The sequence below is a fragment of the Haliaeetus albicilla genome, chromosome 9 (assembly GCF_947461875.1).
Source record: "Haliaeetus albicilla chromosome 9, bHalAlb1.1, whole genome shotgun sequence".
In the NCBI taxonomy this organism is placed as follows: domain Eukaryota; kingdom Metazoa; phylum Chordata; class Aves; order Accipitriformes; family Accipitridae; genus Haliaeetus; species Haliaeetus albicilla.
The window spans coordinates 32113935-32134559 of NC_091491.1; the positions used below are offsets into that span (position 1 = coordinate 32113935).

At 59.0% G+C, this 20625-nt stretch overlaps 1 protein-coding gene and 1 long non-coding RNA gene across 2 annotated transcripts; both read right to left on the reverse strand.

Moving 5' to 3' along the window:
• Nucleotides 1-1646: 1646 nt before the first annotated feature.
• On the reverse strand, nucleotides 1647-4564 carry SLC51A (solute carrier family 51 member A). Its single transcript, XM_069790761.1, has 9 exons — nucleotides 4188-4564; nucleotides 3886-3980; nucleotides 3379-3533; nucleotides 3190-3263; nucleotides 2956-3114; nucleotides 2724-2835; nucleotides 2460-2606; nucleotides 2155-2260; nucleotides 1647-2033 (listed from the first exon to the last, which is right to left on the reverse strand). Exons 1-9 carry the CDS (start codon nucleotides 4220-4222, stop codon nucleotides 1897-1899), a joined length of 1020 nt encoding a protein of 339 aa, XP_069646862.1. The 5' UTR covers nucleotides 4223-4564; the 3' UTR covers nucleotides 1647-1896.
• Nucleotides 4565-19205: 14641 nt separating this feature from the next.
• LOC138686692 (uncharacterized) lies at nucleotides 19206-20612 on the reverse strand. The gene is made up of 2 exons (XR_011325983.1): nucleotides 20505-20612; nucleotides 19206-19532 (listed from the first exon to the last, which is right to left on the reverse strand). It is a non-coding gene; the product is annotated as an uncharacterized lncRNA (long non-coding RNA).
• Nucleotides 20613-20625: the final 13 nt, after the last annotated feature.

Here is a 20625-nt window from a genome sequence, read left to right on the forward strand (position 1 = left end):
TCCATCCCCACCTCTGTTGTAGGTGTAGAGCAGATGCTGCTACTGGAGCAGATGCCAGGCAAGGCTGGTTAAGGCAGCGTTAACTAATTGCCTGTGTTATGGAGGTGCTTCAAGCCTCCTTCCTTTACCTGGCCCCAGGCTGGCAGGTGTGGATGTTCCTGCTGTGCTCTCAGGAGCAGCCACTGCTGTGCAGGACGTGCCCCAGGGACAGGCCAGACCCATCCAGAGGTCTCAGGAGAAAATGCCACTGCCCTGGCATTACCTTGGCCATCAGACCCCAGCCAGCAGCACCCAGAGGTCAGTGTCATGGCTGGGTGTTGAGCACCCCGTGACAGCCCCATCCCATGGCTGGGCTGGGCTCTGTCTTCCTGATCTCCTTCTATGACCAGGTGACCCGCCTAGTGGATGAAGGGAAGGCTGTGGATGTTGTCTACCTGGACTTCAGCAAGGCCTGTGACACTGTCTCTCACGGCATACTCCTTGAGAAGCTGGCAGCTCATGGCTTAGACAAGTGTGCTCTTTGCTGGGTAAAAAACTGGCTGGATGGACGAGCCCAGAGGGTTGTGGTGAATGGAGATAAATCCAGTTGGCGGCCAGTCACAAGTGGTGTTCCCCACGGCTCAGTTTTGGTGCCAGTTCTCTTTAGTACCTTTATCAATGATCTGGACAAGGGGATTGAGTGCCCCCTCAGTAAGTTTGCGAATGACACCAAGTTGGGAGGGAGGGTTGATCTGCTCGAGGGTAGGAAGGCTCTACAGAGGGATCTAGACAGGCTGGATCGATGGGCTGAGGCCAATTGTATGAGGTTCAACAAGGCCAAGTGCTGGGTCCTGTGCTTGAGTCACAACAACCCCATGCAACGCTACAGGCTTGGGGAAGAATGGCTGGAAAGCTGTCCGGCAGAGAAAGACCTGGGGGTGCTGGTCAACAGCCGATTGTATATGAGCCAGCAGTGTGCCCAGGTGGCCAAGGCGGCCAACAGCATCCTGGCCTGCATCAGGGATAGTGTGGCCAGCAAGAGCAGGGAAGTGATCGTCCCCCTGTACCCAGCACTGGTGAGGCCGCACCTCGAGTACTGTGTTCAGTTTTGGGCATCTCACTACAGGAAAGACATGGAGGTGCTGGAGCGTGTCCAGAGAAGAGCAACACAGCTGGTGAAGGGCCTGGAGCACAAGTCTTACGAGGAGCAGCTGAAGGAATGGGGGTGGTTTAGCCTGGAGAAAAGGAGGCTGAGGGGAGACCTTACCGCTCTTGACAACTACCTGAAAGGAGGGTGTAGTGAGGTGGATGCTGGGCTCTTCTGTCAGGTGGCTGGAGATAGGATGAGAGGAAAGGGCCTCAAGTTGCGGCAGGGGAGGTTTAGATTGGATATTAGGAAAAATTTCTTTACTGGAAGGGTTGTCAGGCATTGGAACAGGCTGCCCAGGGAAGTGGTGGGGTCACCATCCCTGGAGGTATTCAAAAAGCGCGTACACAAGGCATTTCAGGACATGGTTTAGTGGGTATGGTTGACAGTTGGACTCAATGATCTCAAAGGTGTTTTCCAACCTAAATGACTCTATGATTGCTCCCCCTGTATGGAGTTGAAGTCGTCTCCCACCCAGCCTGGGCAGGAGATGATCTGAGCCCAGTCACCGGCGCAAGACTCAGGTACAAATTTATCTTTATTCGGTGCCACACAAAAGCCTCCCCGGGTTGGAGGTGGCTTCACGGATCCCTTTGGCTTGTGGCTTTCAGTTTTCAGACGCTTTCACCCCATGCCAAGATGCCCTTTCCCCCTCTGCCTCCTCTGCTGCCAGCAGCTCCCCAGGGCCGGAGGAGGAGGAGATGGTTGTACAGGGCAGACCAGCCCCTCGTCTCACTCTGCCCCTCGGCACCCCAGTTTCTCCCTCCTGCTCACGCCTTGACATTGGTGCCTGCGGGTGCAAAGCTGACGGGCTGGTAGCCCGGCTTGTCATCCTGCTTGCGGTAGTACATCCGTGTCACCACTGCCAAGATGAAGGTTTGAGGGATCAACAGCTGTACGTTCATCTCTGGAAGAGAAGGGTCATCTGAAGCTGCCTTCATCCACCATGCCTATTCCCCACATCCTGCTATGCAACGGAGAGGCTTGGTTGGGAACATGCGACGCTGCTCCCCCATCTCCCAACTTACGCTGCGACCTGGCCTTGGAGGAGAAGGGCGGCGAGCAGGCGATGTTGCCATTGTTGGCCAGGATGCTGAAGATGGCAGGCTGCAGTGCCGTCAGGAGGAGGAGGACCTGCGACCACCAACACCCAAGGTGGCGGGGGCCGCGCTGCTGCCAGGCTCCTGCCTTTCACCTTCCTCGCTCTCCCGCAGCCAGACATGGCTCTTGCTCGCCAGCAGCTCCTGCCCCACCATCCCCCCCACTCCACCTCATCCCATTCGTGCCCAAGGAGCCCCTCACCTGGGGGGAGCCGGGCAGGATGGGGTCTCACCTGGAAGCAGGAGAACTTGGCCTGGATGTTCTGCTCGGCCAGGTGCAGCCGGGCCTGCCGAAAGAGGATGCCCAGGGCCCACAGCCCAAAGAGGGTGGAGGCACCGATCACTGTGTTGATCCAGAGGGCCACGCTCTCCGCCGAGATCTGGAGGGGAAGACAGAAAATGTGCCTGGAATGACAAAGCTGCTGGACAAGGCAAGGGCTGATGGAGGCTCCCTGTCCAGGATGTCACCCTGCCCACCACCGTGCCCTGGCACTCACGTCAGCAGGGTTGTAGTTCCCGTCGGTAGCCAGGACCAGCCCCAGGAAGACAGCGACCGCCTTGAAGAAGGCATACTGGAAAGTCCCCAGCATCAACAGTTGAAGCTTTCTCCTGGCACAGCAAGAGACCAGTAGTACCCTGAGGTCCCCAAGCCCCTGCCCAGGGACTTTTCTTCCAGCCCAGCAGAAGCAGGGGATGAAGGGCCTCCCCAGGGGCAGGGGGTTACCTCACCTGCTCATGGTAATTCGGGGCAGGCAGGGGCAGCAGCAGCAGCAGGGCCCTGTGCTGACCACCATGGGCACATCTTTCAGGGTGCTGAGCACCGCCTCCTTCCCCCCGAAGCCCTCCACCATGACCAGCATCAGGAGGTAGAAGCAGATGGCAAAGTACCTGGGGAGGAGGAGGAAGGCAGGTCAGGCCCCGTGGGCTCCCAGGTGCCCCTGCCCTGGGGCCGGTGATACTCACATCGTGGTAGCCATCTCCACCACCATCATGGAGCGTGGGATCCACAGCCCAAAGCAGCTGACCACGGACACAACCTGGGAGATATGCAAGCTCGGCACACTGCTGCTCCCCCCCACCAGGGGCTGGCACCCCTTGGGTGGCCCTGGCCCCCTGCGGTGATGCCCCCCACCGCCCCACACCCCAGCTCACTGTAGGGGCCGAGCTGCTCCAGCAGAGGGTCTTCATCTTGATGGGACAGCGGATTTTGCGGGTGAGGTAGAAAGCCTCTTCCACAAAGATCGCGACCGACAGCAGTGTCATGATGGTGGCGAGGCCCATGATGGCGAGTTGGGCCATGTCCAGCTCTGTCGGGGAGGGGTGAGAGGCCGGCTCCATCCCGTCCTGTCCCCGCTGGGGACACCACAGCAGGGAGCTGCCACCCGACCCACCACTCCACAGCTTTGGGAAACCCCTTGCCGCGTCCTCATGTCTGGCCACACCAGAGCTGGTGCTTCTGCCCTGCTGCTTCCGTGTCCCATGTCACCTGCCCTGGTGCTGGCCCTCCCTGGGTTGCCCCCATTCCTGCAGGCAGGGCTTTGGGGTGGGAGGCTGAGACCCTGACAGCACCCAGCTGCAGCCACCCTACCTCCTTCACCCCTGTCCTGCTCCCACCAGTGGCAAGAGGAGGGTCCCCCCTGCCCAGTCCCCCCCACCTACGCTGCAGCAGATGCCGGGAGGTAGGCGGCAGGGAGAAGCAGGCTGCCGGCACGCTGAAGTTTCTGATCAGCATCTCCACCAACGGGCGGGGGAGCCTGCGGAGAAGAAGGGGAGTGAGTGCTGCACGGGGTCAGCAGGGACACGGGGGCACCCAGCCCTGCAGGGTCCCCAAGGTCCCCTGGCTGGCTCGCCTCACCCCCCAAGCACCTCCCTTCCGTTACAGAGGGAATAACCCCAAATCCTGCTCCAAAAAGTTGGATTTGTCTGGCTGCAAAGTGGCACCGGGGGTCCCTGCCACCCACCTGGGGTCCTCTGCCAGCTCCATGCTGGGGTCCATCCTGCTCTGCTTCTCCCTGGCTCTGTCCCAGCGGCTGCGGGGCTGCTCAGCACTGCGTGCCTCAGCTTCCCTCGCCGGCCCACGGGGTCAGAGTCCCCAGGGCAGGGACTGCGGGGAGGCTGCCGCGCCTCGTTCCAGTTTAACCAGCAGCCACCGGCGCTCCCCTCCCTCTCCCGCTGCTGCGGGCGCCCATTGGCGTGCCCCCACGCTGTCCTGGCCCCGCCGAGGGCCTCGGCCGCCCGGTTATTGACCCGGGGTGCCGGGGAAAGTGGTTATCGCCCGTGCCGGAGCGCCTGCGCATCCCCAAAGCTTGGGGAGCAGGGCATCTGTGCTGGGGTGACGCTGCCTACGCACCCCCTCGGGTAGCCCAGAGAGGGGCTTGTGGTGCCAGGGGTCCCCGTGGTGCCATGCAGGGTCCAGGACGCATCCTCGTGTCCCCTCAGCAGCAGCCGTGGCTGGGTGGGGAGGTGATGCCGTGGGGCCACGGGACGCCTGCGAGACCCCTCACGGCTCTGCGGGCTGTGTGAGGAGTTTGCGAAGGCTCAGCTGGAGGCAGCCCAGGGCTGAGCCCTGCTCAGAGCAGCTCCCACGACACTAGAGGGCAGGGCTGGTCCACGGCTCAGCGCCCCAGCTCAGCACCCCGGCCTCTTGGGACAGAAGCAGAGCCCAGGACTGGGGAGGGGGGCAGCGGGCTGGAGGGGGCACACTGAGCGGGAAGCTGGGATGTTAGACGTGGGGACCAGTGTATCCTTGTCCTAAATGGATCTCGGCATCCTCATGGGTCCCAGGGGTGCCAATGGCTCGTGGTGTCCTCCCAGCACACCAAGGAAAATGAGCACTGGTTTGTACTGGATCGCCAGGGACCTTTGAGCTGCCACCCTTTGCCCCTCTGGCAGTGGGCTCCTGCTGAAGCCAGAGCGGCACCGGCACCACAAATGGGTCCCCTGCACCCTGCTGTGGGAGCAGGATGCTGCAGTTGCCATGGGAATGGGATACGGGGTGGGGGAATTCTGCAGTTGCCGTGGGAATGGGATGGGGGGTAGGAGGGGGATGCTGTGGTTGCCATGGGAATGGAACGGGTAGGGGGGATTCTCTGTGCGTGCAGTGGGAGTGGGATGCCGTCCATCCTGTGAGGCCAGGGCCCTGCAGCTGCCCAGCCCACCATGGAGCTTCTCAACCCCCTTCATTTCAGCACCCTCGTCTACCTGAGCTCGCTGTTCTCCTTCCTGTAAGTCACCCCATAGCCACGGGCCGAGCCCCATCCTGGGGACATGGGGCAGCAGCGCTGCTGTTTCACACCAGTGTCCTCGAGACATTAGAGCCAGGCATCAGCTCAAATGACCTGGATCTGCATCCTCTTCCCCACCACCCCCCAGCTCCAGCAGCCCCTGGGGCTGAGCACCCCAAGGCTCTCTCCCCACTCTCCGCCTCTCCCACGGCAGCCCCAGGGCTTGACCCCAGGCCCGTCTTCCCCGTATCCCCGCTTGCAGGTGCGTCTGGCTGGCTCTGCACGTCACGCTGCTGGTCCCCGGGTCTACCACCATCCTCTTCCTCCTGCGTCTCACCAGCTTGGTCCTGCTCTGCATAGTCAACCTGGGGCTCCTCCAGCTAGGTGGGGTGACAGGGGAGCAGGGGCTGCTCCGTGGTGGTGTGGCCCCAGGGGCTGGCCCCAGGGCTGGGGGGACACAGTGTCCCCACATGTCTCCTGCAGCAGTGGCCTGGGAGGACAGGCTGAAGCAGGGCCTCTGCAGCACAGCGAGACGGCGCTGCCCACGTGGGTGCTACTGTCACAGCTGGCCACGTGTCCTCTGCTGCCCGCACTGCAACCACTCCATGGAGGTGAGGGACGCGGGGCACCTCGGGAGCCTGGGGGCTCTGCACATGTCGGAGGTGCTGCGCATACCCAGCCCTACCCACCCCACCCCTCAGCCCCATAAACCAAGCCCTGTACCCCTGTCCCTACACACTGTATACCCTCACCCCATCCTGCCCTATATACTGTGCCCCCACACCTAACCTGGCACACTGCACCCCGTAAACCCTATCTGTAGCTCGCATGCTCAGCCCTACATGCTGCACCCCATATACACCCATTCCTATACATTACACCTTGCACACCCAGCCCTACTCCTTGCAGATCCTACACAGCATACCCTACACCTAGCCCAGCACACACAGCTCTCCATGTTGCACCCTATATCCCTGCCCATACATCCTACACACTGCACACCCAGCCCTGTGCACACAGACACTCCTTGCACACACAGACACACTCACCCCCGCCCTGCACAAGCACACCCCCCCCATGCACACGTGACCCCTGCATGCAGCACTGTGCAGAGGGTGGCCACAGCCCTGGGTGCTCCCGGCCCCACAGGGTGCATGGGACCTATGGGGGCCCCCCATGCCCAGCACCCCCTTGCCACACCAGTTTCACCAGCATTGCCTTCAGCTGAAGAAACACATCAGCTCCTACGACATCTGCTGCATCTGCCTCTTTGTGACGGTCAGCATGAGCTATGTCATGGCAGTCCTGCTGTCCTGCGTCATCTACCTGATGCTCGTCCCCCTGTGGTCCATCACCTCACTGACGATCTGCACGTATCCTTGGCCCTGGGAGGCAGAGCCCTGCACCGGCATGCACACACACGTGCTGCACCGCCCAGGCTGTCGCGTGCAGGAGCCTATTCACCTGCACGTAGCCCCAGGGCCAGAACCACCCATGGGTGTCCATTGCACGGGGGTGCGCAGTGTCCCATTACCCAGCACACCTGTGTCTGTTTGTCCCTGACTTACTGCTCCAGCACCTTGATGACCCTCCTCACCACTGTCTACCTGAGCCTGATTGAGCCCTGGGTCCCCTGTGTCCCCCGAGCACAGCACACCCCGAGGTTCCAGGTATGGCTGCAGGGCACAGAGCATCCCGCCAGGCCAGGAGGGGGATATAGGACATTGCTGCAGACTCAAGCCCAGAACAGGGGGGCAGCCCCACATATCGATGCTCTGCGTGAGTTGGTCCCACCATGCACGTACATGCATGCATGGGGGGCTCCATTGCTGCACACATTCCCCTCTCCATCCCCTCTTGGTGCTAGATGCACCGATGATATCTGGCAGCACTGATCCACCTCCACCCGCGCCAAGCCCCCAGCCCCATCACTGTGTCCAAGCCCACCCTGTCCCACCCCGCGTGGGGCCAGGACACATCCGTCACACTATCCTGCTGTGGACGGCGCGCTGTGGGGCTGGGTGTCATCACCCCAGAGCTGTACCCCGAGGACACAGAGGGCTCTCGCCCCTGTAGCCCACGGCCTTAAGCCCTCCCTGTGCCGGCAGGACAGGACGTGCCTGCAACTTGCTTGCTCCAACCTGCCCCAGGAGCTGGCAGAGATGGATGTGGAGAGGGGAAATGCAGCAGGATGGGGTAGCCCAGGGTCCCCCACAACTTCTCCCCTTATTCCAGCCCCTGTCCATGCTTGGGATGGGTGGTCCTGGGGCCACCAGGGTCCATGGCCACCCTTCTCCCCCAATCACCCTTCTCCACACAGGCTGCTACCACGGCCAAAAGCTGGCAGGATGGGCAGGAGCCAACAGCAGGTGAGCATTCCCTGGCATGGGCAGGACGGGGGAGCCATGCAAGGCACCGGGCAAGCCCCACCAGCTCAACCTCAGCCCCGGACCCCTGGGATGCTCCGGGGAAGAGCAGCACCAGGCATGGGGAGCCCCTTTCCTGCCAAAAACCTCTTCAGCAGAGAAGGAAAATGGAGCACTGAGACAGGAGCCATGCACCCACCGGCCCAGGGCAGGGGTGATTTGAAGGCTCATGGCCCCCTCGGCATCAGGGTGGCTGTTTTGCCCTGAGGAGCTGGCGGAGAGGCCAGTGGCAGGGCTGGCAAATCTCCCCATTTGCTCAGTTAGCTTTTTTATTTTAAACAAAACTGTTTGACTATTGAAATCCTGCCCCCCTCAAAAAAAACAAGCAGACCCTCTTGGCATGGCTGCATCGCCCACGCTGCTGCTTTGTCAGCGTTCCCCAATACTTGGAAAAGCGCTCGAAATGCAAATATTTGCAAGGGTTTTTAGGCAGTTTTCCACTCATCTCTAATTCCCCACAGTTATGGCTGGAGGGGCTGACCCCAGCAGGCACGACAGGCTCCCAGATAACCATCACCAGCTTTCCCCATGGCCAGGACAGAGTAGGGAAGGAAAATCCTTGTTCAAAGCCCCAGTAGGTGCTGCTAGGAGGCCAAGACGCGTTCCTCCCCATGCTCTCCTCTCCCACCCAGAGCCTGGGGCCGTAGTGGACGGCGGGGATGCCAAGGAGTGAGAACCTCACACCGAGCTCAGGCTGTGGTCCAGCCGGACAAGTGGACAATAAAGATCTTTACCCTGAGCATTTGGTGAGCCGTGGTCACTGCTGTCCCAGGACACAGAGGGACAGACCCTGCTCAGCGGGATGGAGCAGCCAGGACACTCCCTCCCCCAAGGGACATCCCTTACTCTGCCCGGTCCTTGTGCCAGGCAGGACCAGCACCCTGAGAGTAATGGGACCCTGTGGTGCAGGGGGATGCCTGGCACCCACTTCTGGGGGAAACCACACACCACGGACATCTCATCATAGGCATACCCACGCTCTGCATGACCACAGGTGACCCTGCTACCCCCCACCCCAGGGTATTAGGGGAGAGGCAGCGTCCCCACCCCACCGGTGTCCCAGTAGCACCGCACAAAGCTGCTGGAAGCAGGAGGGTGGGCGCAACTTAAGAGAAACAAATAAAACATGGAGGTCAACCAGACTTGTGAAAGGGACAGGAAAGCCTTTCCCAGGGCGCTGGCCCGTCTGGCCCCCCCCAGCCCCCGCAAGCTTCGCCCTGGTGAGGAAGACACTGCTGAGAGTTTGGTGGAAGTGGATGGGGGGGCCAGATCCTGCTGGCGGTCACACAAGACTGCTGCCACCATCCGCCTTCACAAGCCCCACCACAACCCACAACCACCCAGCGTGACGGCCTCAGCTGGGCCCCTGCAATTCCAGCAGCGTCACGCTCGCCGCTGGGCTGGGGAGGGAGGTCCCGGCCCCCTCGAGCATCCCCCCACAACGGTCCGCGTGGGGCCGTGGCAATGCCCCCAGCCCTGGCCCCAGCGCGGCAGGGATGGGGCTGGCTCCCCTTGGCCCCAGGTCTGGAGCCGCCCTGCTGATAGGGATGGCAGGGAGCCCTAACCCGCAGCTGGCCCACAGATAAGGCCCGTGTGCTCCCCACTGATTGCGCCGGGAGGCAGCCGGTGGGGCAGGAGTCCCCATCCCCGGGAGATAGGGCCGGGAGGGAGCAGCGAGCGAGGAGGGCACGGGGGCTACTGCAGAGGTGTGAGACACAGGGCCCCTGCAGGTCCCTTTCTCTGGGCAGGGGAAGGCTCCCCGGCTCCCCCGAGAGGTGGGGTGGCACAAGGTGTGGACCCCCTGGCAGAGCAATAGCCCCCACTCAAATCCTCCCCTTCCCAGCAGGGAGCAGTCCTGCTGCCACTGGAAAACACCTCCCAGCGCCCTGCAAACCCACAGGGCTGCATCACGGGCTCGCTGCAAGGCAGGGTCAAGGACTCCACCGGGCCTCAGTTTCACCACCTGTAAAATGGGGTGAGAGCCCTGCGACACAAGGGCAGAGAGGGCTCAGTCTCTCATCTCTCCAATGCCCGGGCACGGACCCACGCCAGGTGTTATTTATAGACCAAGCTGTCATTTCAGGTGGGGACACTCTGCCTTCGGATCCAGCCAGCTGCCTTCAGCCTCTGCCTCAAGGTCCCTGGGGGAAACACCGGACTCGGAAGGGCTCGGCGGGGTGGGAGTCCTGCTGGCCTCAGCCTCGCCGTCTGGGCGGGGAAAATTCTGCTTCTCCCAGCATGAGGGGGTATGGATCATTCCTGCCAGAGACACCAGCCCTGAGCCCCCTTCCCGGCCACAGGGGATGGGAAACACCAGTGGGGTGGCCATGGGGCAGCGGTGGCACGGTGGGACCAGAGGTGTGCGGCGTGCTGAGGATGTCACACCCAGAGAGGACTGCGTCACCCATCCGCCCCCGGCAGAAGCACAAGGGTATTTTCGCTAACCAGAGCAGCACGCTGCTTCACGGAAAAAACAGCCCCCGGATGTCCCATCATCCCCTCCCTCACCCTCTCGAGAGGCAGAAGGTGCATGAGCAAAATCTCCCCATGCCCCGCACCCCACCAGCCCCAGCTCTCAGAAACACTGCCGGCTGTGGCTGTGGGGCCGGCTCCTGCGCACAGCCCTGGTGACACCCCCACAGACCCTCCTGCCCCCTCCCCGGGCAGGTCTGGGTGCCACCGCGGATGCTGCCACCCTGACCAGGCTCCCGTGCCGCAGGACCAGGCTGGGGAGAGAAGTGGGGTGTTGGCACAACCGGGGGCATCGCCACGTCCATCCCAGAGCACCTAGAGGGGTGACACCTCCCCCCACCAGAGAACTTGCTCGCAGACCCTCAGCAGGCCAGCTCTGCAATTCATATCAGCAAAATGCCTCTTCCCAAAACTGCTGAGACTGTTTGACCATATGTATATATAAATGGAAAAGCCATACATAATGTATACACATGCATCTATAAATATGTATATGACTTGATATACTATATAGGATCTTATATAGTGTATATAAATTGCAGTGAGCTGGGATGTGTGCGCCCTCAAGAGTGGAACGGCTCATCCTTATGGGCTTGCTTATCGCCCAAGCCATAGCCTCAATCACGCTTCCAAACCCGTGCTCCCAGGGGACTGGCCCTGCTGCTCCTGGGCGCCCAAGGGCGCCCCCAGCCTCAAAGGTGACCAAAAGGGATGCCCAGGGCAGGGTGCTGCCCTTCACAATGCCCAGCATCCCATTACTGTCACTCCGAGGGTCTGTCTCCCAGCCAGAAGAGAGGAAGAGGACGGTGGGGCTTGTCCCTGGCATGGGAGGAAGGGGAGTCCACCATGAGTGGGAAGAAGCCCGGCAAAAGCTGGATGAAATCCTTCTCCCATCTGGACCGAGGCCATAGGAGCAGCTTTGATGGCTCCAGCCTTCTCCTCCCTTTTGAACAGAGCCTTGCAGATGGGGCATCTCATAACACCCCTGACTTCTGCCCAGTCCTTCTGGCCTCCCTCCTGTTTGCTTTTCCTCCTAGCAGCCCCACATCCGACGGTGCTGTGCTTGGCTGGAGCGGAAGCGACCAAGCCATGGGGCTTGGCGTGGCGGGGGCTTTGTGTCGGACGAACAAACGGCCGGCGGTCCCCAACGCAGCTGGGGGGATCCTGCGGAAATACCGCAGTCAACACTCTCGGGAGCCGCTTCCTCCCCTCTCTGAGGCTTGGGATGCAAAGAAGCATTTTGCTGCCATAAGGCAACGTCTGCATTTCCAGAGGGTGTCCTGGTGAAACGTTGCCACTTTCTTAGAGCCTCTGCTAACCTCTGTATGAAAAGGCACCTTGTTTGAAAAACACAGGGGCTTTTTTTCTGCCACAGCCACCTAAAATATTGCACGTCACTGCAGATATTTGCTTTTTGAGAATGACGAGGTAAAAACACACTGTGTGGGCTGCGGGCGTTTACTTTGGTTAGGAGTTTTATTTTCATACTCATCTGTCTCCTGCAAGAAGCTCACAGGTGAAAATGCTGAGGCTTTTGAAAAGCCCTGCCCCAGACAGACAAATATTTTTCCAGAGAGCCAGCAGAGATGCAGTGTGTTTATGGAAGGGGGGTGCTGCTCCCCTGATGGCCCTGAGCCCTCCCAGCTCCACAACAGCCACCCACCGACCTCAGCCACCCCACGGGGACGTGCCCAACAGCCGTGGGTCAGGCACAGGGAGCAGTCCCACTCACCAGGGGAAAGCCTTTGGCCCTCAGTGGGTCTTCTTCAGCAGGTAAAGGCTGTCCCTGAATGATGCTGCTTCCCATCGCAGGTGGAAGGCGGAAAGCTTCCTGAGTTCAGCTTGGTGGGAACCAAGAAAAACATCTCCCTTCCCCTCCTGTCGCCTCCACTGGTGCCGGATCCATGCCAGGGTGGCGGGCAAGCATTCCCGCCCTGCTGCCTGCTCCCTCTTGCTTTGGCAGGCAAACAGGCAAAGGGACGGGAGGGGGTGGACATGCCCGCGGAGGTGTGGGCACACATGTGGGTGCCCGTGTTGGGTGCGCATGTGGATAGGGGTGTACGTGTGGACGTACGTGTGTGTACGTGCCCGTACTTGAGACATAGATGTGTGGGTGCATGTGGTTTTGTCCACCTGGCTGGCATCCACACCTGCAAGCACAGCACCCTATGGCACCCTACAGGGTGCAGGGAGCCAAGGCAGAGGGTGGCAGGGGCGTCCAGCATCACCAGCTCTTGTTTGCTGACAGCAAAGCAACGCTCAGCCCTGGCCAAGCCTCTCTCCTGGGCCTCACTTCTTCCCCCAAGTCCCAGCTGAGGGATAAAGTGAAGGGACAAGGCATTTCACCCCCAGGCTCCAGTGGTGATGAGGAGGAGGGCAGGGAGAGTTGGGGCAGCACCAGTTCCTCCGGAGAGGTGCACATCCCCACGTGCCCCTTTTGCATCACAGGGTAATAAATAAAACCTCCAAATTCACATCTGGAGAAAGCTGTAAAAGCCACTGGGACATGCACAGGCAAAGAAAGGTGCTTTCTCCAGAGAGGGGTAATTGCACCCAACAAAACCCACAACTGCACCCAGCCGAGGAGGGAGCCGGGGTGGGTGCCTGCACCGGCAGAGCGGGCTCAGCAGCCCCCGGGGCAGTTCTTGTGGACAGACTGAGCCAAGCAGAGCTAAAGGACAGGCTGGTGCTAGAAACAGTCCCTGCTGTCCATTCCTTTAGAGGCCATGGATACGTAAAAGTCAGGAGGTAAAAACAAATAGCAGCCCACTCTTCACTGGGGAAGCAGGGAACAGAGCAGGAGAGGTTGTTTCTATTGGCTTGACCAGAGTTCTTTTAGCTGCATGGAAGACTTCAACTTTCAGGCCACATCGAGACAAAACCACAAACTGACTGTTTTTTTTCCCCTAGGGTGAAGTCAGCTTTTCCCACCGCCTTGCCATGCGCGCATCCCAAAGGACGCCTGCCGAAACCGGGGGGATGGGCAAGGTTGTGCCTCCGCATAGCCCACATGGACATTTGCCTTTGGCACCCCATCCCTTGGAAGGGACATGGGCGACAGTGTCTGCCTGGGGCAGGCGGCTGTCGCAAGGCAGACCTGGGAGGGATGGGAAGGTCAGCAATTTGGCTGAAGCAGGGGGCTGCTTATCTCTTGTTTCCAAGAGCTGGGAGAGTCATAGCCCTTCTCCAGGCACACAATTGCCCGGAGATTTGCCCTTGAGGCGCTGCTGACCTGCCTCACATGCCCCAGGGAAAACAATACCCTGGCCTCACCTTTAAATCAATCCTGCCTGCTGCCTGCCTGTGCCCAGGGGCAGGGGCTGGCTGCAAACTGCAGCCTGTGAGTTTCAGCTCAGGCCCCGGGACCCTGCAACAGCCCAAGGGAAAGGCATGACCCCCGCCATGGCCATGCCAGCACCTGAATGTCAAAAGCATCCCAAGCCCTCTGCCTGCTGGAGCCGGACCGAGCTCCCCTGGTTTGAGCACCACATCTCACCCTCTGCTCCGTAAATAAACCTACCCCCCCTGGCACAAAGCTGGCACACAGGCAGCCACGGGCAGGTGTCACAGCCTCTGCCAGCACAGATAAGGGGCAATTAGCAGGTAGGGAGAAAGCTCCTGCTCTCCCTGCTCAGCCCAGCTGCACTAATCCCACCCCAATTAAAGCCCCGTCTTTGGTTTCAGATATTGCTGTGAGAGATTAATCTGCCCTAAAACAAGGCATTTCCAGCAGGCAGCTAAATATCGGGTTGCAAAAGTCTCCAGCACCTGCCTGGGAGCGTTTAATTACCCTGACAATGGCTTCAAAAGCGGAAAAGCCACCGAGGCCTGGAGAGCCCTGCAATCAAAAACCCACAGAGGAGGCACTGGCTTAGCCTGCTCCTCCTGGATGCCTGGGGCCAGCACCTGCTGGGTACAGCCGCTTCCCAAGAGCGGAACCATCATCCAGCCCTCTTGGGGACACTTTTTCCCTGCAGAGCCTGCAATGCTGCCCAGGGTGCTGGCTTCTTCTTTGTGTTGTTTTTTCCTTTGTTCTTTGGGCTGCTCTTTTGCCAATAAATGCACTTTATAAAACCACAAAACAGTGGACAAGTCTAATCTCCTGAGTCAACATATTCCCACCAAGCAGGCTCGGGCTATCCTTTATCCAAAGGCAGCAGCATGTGCATGTACTGCAGAGCAAATCAGAGGCAAAACTTTCCCGGGCTTTCCAGCCCCTTCCCAGGCCCTTTAGGGAGCCCAGGAGTGAGAGGAGAGGGACTCTTACAGGACAGATCCTGCTAGAGAGGCACAGCAGACACTGCAGGACGCTGTAGGGCAGGCACATGTCTGGCATACAAAGCACACCCCTCTCACCATATCTTCATGTCCTTTCATGGCTCCATCCAGGCATCGCTTAGAGCTTGGCTTTCTAAGGCTTTTGGGTAACAGGCACTTTCCTGCTGGCTACGTGGGCTTCTTGAGCAAAACACCACAAATTGTGTATGGCATCCCTAGCTTTCCTGGATTCAAACCACCGAGTCTGGAAGGGAAAAACCCCAACAGCCCCCAGCTCTGGCAATTGCTGATTCAAGGCAAGTGCTTGTGAAATTGCACACAAAGCACTTTGCAGAAATGACCTGAAATGCCTGCCTGGAGGTGCACTGAAGGAGGAAAGAGAGGGGCTGTGTGCTGCTCTCCAGATACAGATCAGCAAGGGCCAGAACAAAGCCGGACAGAAGGAACTCCTGAGAAACCCCTGATCTGGAGGCAGAGACCCTCAGGGCTGTGTCCCAGCTCCTGTGTCGGTCCTCTCCCCGCTGCCGTCTTTTCCCTTTCCGCTTCCCACCATTCAAACCCTCTGCCCCTTGTGCCGACACGATGCCGGGGCCAGGTCCATGGGTAGCCATCAAACAACATGGGCTTTTTCGGCAGCGCAGAGCGAGACGGACCTTTGATGTGCCCCAGGACGGCCGCGCTGCGTCCCCCTCCTTTTCAAAGGCCCATCCTTGGCTATTGTGCTCACATCCTGAGCTTGTTTGTACACTGGTCCAGGCCCCCAGCCCCGCAGCCCCCCTGCCGCAGCGACAGCTGCTCTGACTGCCAGATAAAAGCAGCCAGGCTCACCGGGCAGAGTTGCTATCAGAGCAACGACAAGCAGCACAGTCCTGCGGTGCAGCCGCCGAGATAGCAGGAGCTTTGCCGGGCTGACCCTGTGCCACTAAAAGCTCCAGGTCAACAACAGCTCCTGCTAGATCTCCACCAGCCCCGGCTGCCGGCCGCAGGGCTGCCTGCACAATTCGTCTGTTGGCAGGAGTGGTATCAACCCTGCGCACACGAAGGACTTTTTTTCTCGTACTTCTGCTCTCCCCCTCGGCTGCACCTGGGGAGGGCCAGCATCTTGCCAAAAGACATAACCGATGGGTGGGAAGCAACGCTAAGGTCTTGTTCTTTGCTAATTGCCTCATCTCCCTGCATCCTCTGAGCAGGGATAAAGCAGAGATGACTACCTGCCCTCCTCTGTGTAGGCAGGCTCAGGGTGTGCAAGGAGAATGGAGGGGTCCAGACTTCGGGGGTTAAAATCCCAGTCAAACCCAGTCTTTGCAAGCAAGGAAGCCCCGTTGAAAGAGCCAGCCTGTTTTAACCCCACTGGGGCAGAGTGTCCACGCATGAGCCTCTCTGCTGGGCCACCATGGCAGCTCCTGGCAAGCAGAGCAGCAGTAATGAGCACCACCACATCCCCTTACCTCCTTGTGTGGTCTCTCTGGTGGCAGAGGCAGGAGGAGATGAGCCTCCTCACTGTAGGGAGGCAAAAAAAACCCCAGAGGTCTCCGAGAAGAGGGTCCATGGGATACCCCAGGTCTGCATGTTCATAGGAATGAGGGCAGCACCCTCGGCCCCATGTCTCTCCCCCACCTCTCTGGCTGACAGGCAGGAGCACTGGGGCAGCTGCAGATGATGCAGAGAGCCAGGCTGGACCCAGGTGCTTCCCCGGGAAGGATGCAAAGAGAGTGTTATTTTGAAGGGAAGACGGAGCTGTGGCCAGCTCTCAGCATTACCTGCTGTGTTTCCACTCTCTCAAACACCTCCTGGCTGCACATGGCTCATCCCTTGCTTCCTCCACAGCCCCTTTGCTACAGGAGAAGAGGCAGCAGATCCTCTCCAGATGCCAGTGCCTGCAGGGATCCTCCTCCTTCCTCAGGCTGCACCGTAGCACGTGCCAGGACTGTGGCCGACTAACCAGAGCTCCTGAGCATGGCCATGGGCACCTGGATTGCTGGGAGCAAGCAGGATGGGGTGACCTCTTCCAAAGCAGCACGATGACTTTTCCTGCAAGGGACAGATCCAACTACCTCACCCCTCTTCCAGTCAGGGTAATTGAGAAATGCAGCAGCAAAGGCCAAAACCACAAGGTCTTCTAGAGGATGGGGATACTTATGGTGGCGTGAAATTCTTGGATATCATGCTGCTCGCTGGGGGAGACAGGAGCAGAGAGGGCAGGCTCTCCCAGGGGCCATGCCTGTCAGCCCCGACATGGAGCGGGGTTGCAGCATGATTCCGAGGTTGCAAAAACCTGGATTTCCCAGCTCCCTTCTGGGACCTATAATAGCTGATTGCACCCCGGTGCAGCCCATGAGTTGAGCAGGGAGCACAGCCAATGTATTGCTCAAATCTGCTCCCAGAAAGGCAAGAGCTGGCACTGCCCACTCCCACACCACGGGCCATCGCATCTCCCGCAACCCTCAGCCTCAGCCCAGCAGCGTGTGCTTGTCTTGCAGCACCTCTCACTTGGCACCATGGTCCAGCACTTGATTCTTGTCTTTTCCATCCCTTCCAGATTGAAAAGCCATGTTAGTCACAGTACTTCTTGCCACAAAGTTCTCATCACCTCCCAGTGTTGTTTTTGATAAGCTGCTCACAAAGCACAGGGCATCCTTTCCAGCCTGTTTATCTCTGTGGCTCTTGTTTTCCTTCTGCTTTTTAACTGCCTTCCCAAAATATGCATAAGACAGCTGGTCACACGAGGGTCAGCCACGCTGCAAAGCTGAAGTAAAACTATTTTCCTTCCCACATTTTTGTCTCATGTCTTAGCATTAATCCTGCAGGAGGGACACTGTCACATCAGGCGGTATTTCACAAAGGAATGCGGAGTCACTTGAGTCTGAGTCAGGGGACTCACAAGCCCCCCGGGAGTTCAGAGGAAACAGGGACAAACATCTCCTAAAATACCAGGGTCAAGCTGCAATGAGGAGAAACACCCTGATGGAAGCTAGGCTAAAGTGAGCTGTTAGGAGAAGCACAGAGGCTCCTGCACTGAACTGCAGGCAGCAGCTGGGCCTGGCAGGGAGCAGAGTGGGCAGAAGCAAGCAGGAGCTTGGTACAAGCTGCAGATACCTATGGTGTGGCACAGCAGGGCTCAAACAACAGTCTGCGGCAGCCAGCTCCAGAGTTGAAATGCTCCCACTCTTTGGGAACCAGACGGAGGTCTCCAGGCGGATGGCGATGGCTCTTGATTTTTAGGGGCCTGAACTGTGCTAAAATCATGCATGCGGAGACCATGCATCTTGCTGGGATGAGGGATCAGCAGTCACCAATGCTACATCCCCTTCCCTCTTTGGCCATTTTCCAGCTTTGGCTATCTCTGCTCCTTGCAAAAATTTTTGTCTGAGCTGGGCAGCCTGAGAACCTGGGCTCAGCATCACTTACAGCACAGGGACCGCTTTCTGAACAAAGCAGGTGCCAGCCCCGAGAGAGGTGGCTCCAGCCACTTACGGCCGGTAGCCAGCCAACTCCCACTCCCCACCGGCAGCCAACACAAGGTAAAGGGCGCTCGACTGCTCTCGGGTACCACATTCCATTTGAAGAACTCTCATTTTAACGTATTTCACTGCCAATGCTGGTTGCAAGTGCAAAAATATCTGAGTTTCTAGAACATCAGCTTTCATTTTCCTGGCAGGTTTAGAAATGGGGAACTGCTCAGCACATGGTCAAACATACTGTGAGAGGAACAGAAAATACCTGCAGAGAGTATCTGTCAGGGCAGGTCAGGGCTGGCGTAGCGGGGCACACAGCACCTCCTCTGCTAGCTGGAAGGGAGACACAGCGGACAGAGGCCAGGAGGAGAAATAAATTAGACTGCCCCTTTCCTGGCTTGCGTTTCCTAGGAATGTCCCGAGTCTGAGCTCTGCTGCAGGTGTCCCTTCTCCTTCGGCAGGATCTCGGTGTGGAAACGCTGCTCTGCTCGGCGGCGCTGGCCAGTGGTGATCACAACCCCGCACCTGGCACAGCGCGCCCAGCCAGCAGGCACCAGTACCGGCACTGCTGGAAGGTGAAGGCTTGGTGGGAGGGAGCCCAGGAGGAACATAAAAAACAGGGCAGGGCTAGGACTGTTTTCCCTGGGTTATACTTTCCTGAGCAGCAGGCTGCATCCAGACCCTTGTGTGGAGGAACAATCGGAGGATCCAGCCTGTAGGACTGATCTAATCTCTTTCTCAACGCTCTTACACCTTCGGCTTCCACCAAGGCACCCGGCAGCAGCGCATCCCACAGGGCAGCCACATGCTGAGTGACGGCGGTGTGCCCCCCATGACTGGCATCACCACACCCCGTGATGGACGGAGCTGGAGAAGGAAGAACCTCGGCACTGGAGCCTGGCTCAAACCTCCAGCAAACGGAGCTGGTAGAGCTGCTTTACAGAAGGCTTGTCTCCAGACAGCCGCACTGAGTTTCAGATCTAGTTAATCCCCCCTTTATCAGCGCAAGAATGTATTGCTTTTCACAAAACAATCCTCTTTGCGATCATGTGTTCTGCCAAACTACAAACCTTCTGCTCCCATCCTTCTTTCCCAGGAGAGGACTTGAGGCAATAACCCAGGCCTACCTTATATTATCCTTTATTTCTTTAACGAGCAAGGGACAAATGAGCACAGCATTGCAGAACACGCGCACACCCAAACCTTGAAGCGTTCCCCAGTTCTGGCACGCCTTTGAGGGATGCCCTGAGCTGAAGGACCGAGGCTGGAAGCAGTGACCTCCACTCATGCTAGAGCCCAGACGGACAGGGCAGAGGAGGCTGCAGCCACCCCCAGGGCCCACTCATGACCGTGGACAATTCTGGAGACAGCAAACATCAGCGGGTGTTTGAGGAGGGCGAGATGTTCTGTGGGGCCCATGCAGCTGGGGTCTTGATGAGATTAGCCATCAACTGAAAGGAAGTGGAGCAAACATCACAGCCCTCGTAGTCCTCGGGAAGCCGCGGCAGAGAGACACCCTGGCAGAGGGAGCTCCCTTCGCAGCCCCAGCTGGTGCCTGGCCGAGCTGCGAGCCTCAGCCCGGCATCACACTGACAACTGGGCAGAGACTTGCCAATGGCATGGGTGGCTTACGGGTTCCCTAAATACCCCCCAGTATATTATTTACCATTTTCACTCTAAACCCACTGAGCTGCCTCCTTACCCATCGCTTCACCTTATGAAGCCTACAGAAAGAAGACGCGTGCTAGAACTTCGTTTCATCAGATGACCAATATGTTCTACCTCTGCTTCAAGTTCCTTAGGAACAAAACAGGGAACCTCACCGCTCTGCACCTGCTGGCTTTCAGAGACCCGAGCTCTGCACACCAGGGAGCTCCCACTGTAGCGTGGGGTCACTCTGTCTGACCCAGGGAGAGGGCTGGGGTGAGGACTAGTTAATTCCACACTGGAGCAATCTCATGGCGCCCACCAAATGGATGCTTTCACCAGCACGGCCTGGGTGGCCACAGAAACTGCCCTGCGGGCCACAAGCAGCCCGTGGCCTGACAGGGGCTGTCTGCGCTCCTTGTGTTTATGTGCCACTGGGGCTGGCGCTCCTAAAGGCCTGCCACGCTTCTCATCACGCAAATAAAATAGCAATCTCGGGTGGCACAAGATGAAGGAAAGGCACCCTGGGTGCCCCTGCTCGTTCAGATCTGAAAAGGCAGCCCCGAGCACGCGTGACTTGCTGGGACCTGAAGATGCCGAGCGCTTCCCAAGCCAGAGCGAGTCCCGCGTCGGGTTTGCACCACCCAGGGAGGAAAATGTTTTTTTCCTGCCCTCTTCCCTCAAAACGCTGAGAGGGTGGGAGCGATGAATCTGTAACCCGCTCCTCCTTACCGCGGTAAAAGCACACCCGTCCCGGGAGGAGGTGTGAAACTCACCTCCCTGCCTGACCGGCGGCCGTCCCGCCTCCAGCCCTTCCCGTGGGGGGATGCTGGAACTCGCACCCACCCGGGAAAACACATGTCGCGGGGAAGGACCCCGCGGCGTCGCGGAGGGAAG

Excerpts from the sequence above, each read along its gene's own strand:
- SLC51A (XM_069790761.1), bottom strand. The coding sequence starts at position 4,222 with ATGGACCCCAGCATGGAGCTGGCAGAGGACCCCAG. Across the intron at positions 3,534-3,885 it reads CTCCCGGCATCTGCTGCAGC|AGCTGGACATGGCCCAACTC; the intron begins GTAGGTGGGGGG and ends CCTCCCCGACAG. Across the intron at positions 3,115-3,189 it reads GTGGAGATGGCTACCACGAT|GTACTTTGCCATCTGCTTCT; the intron begins GTGAGTATCACC and ends CCTCCTCCCCAG.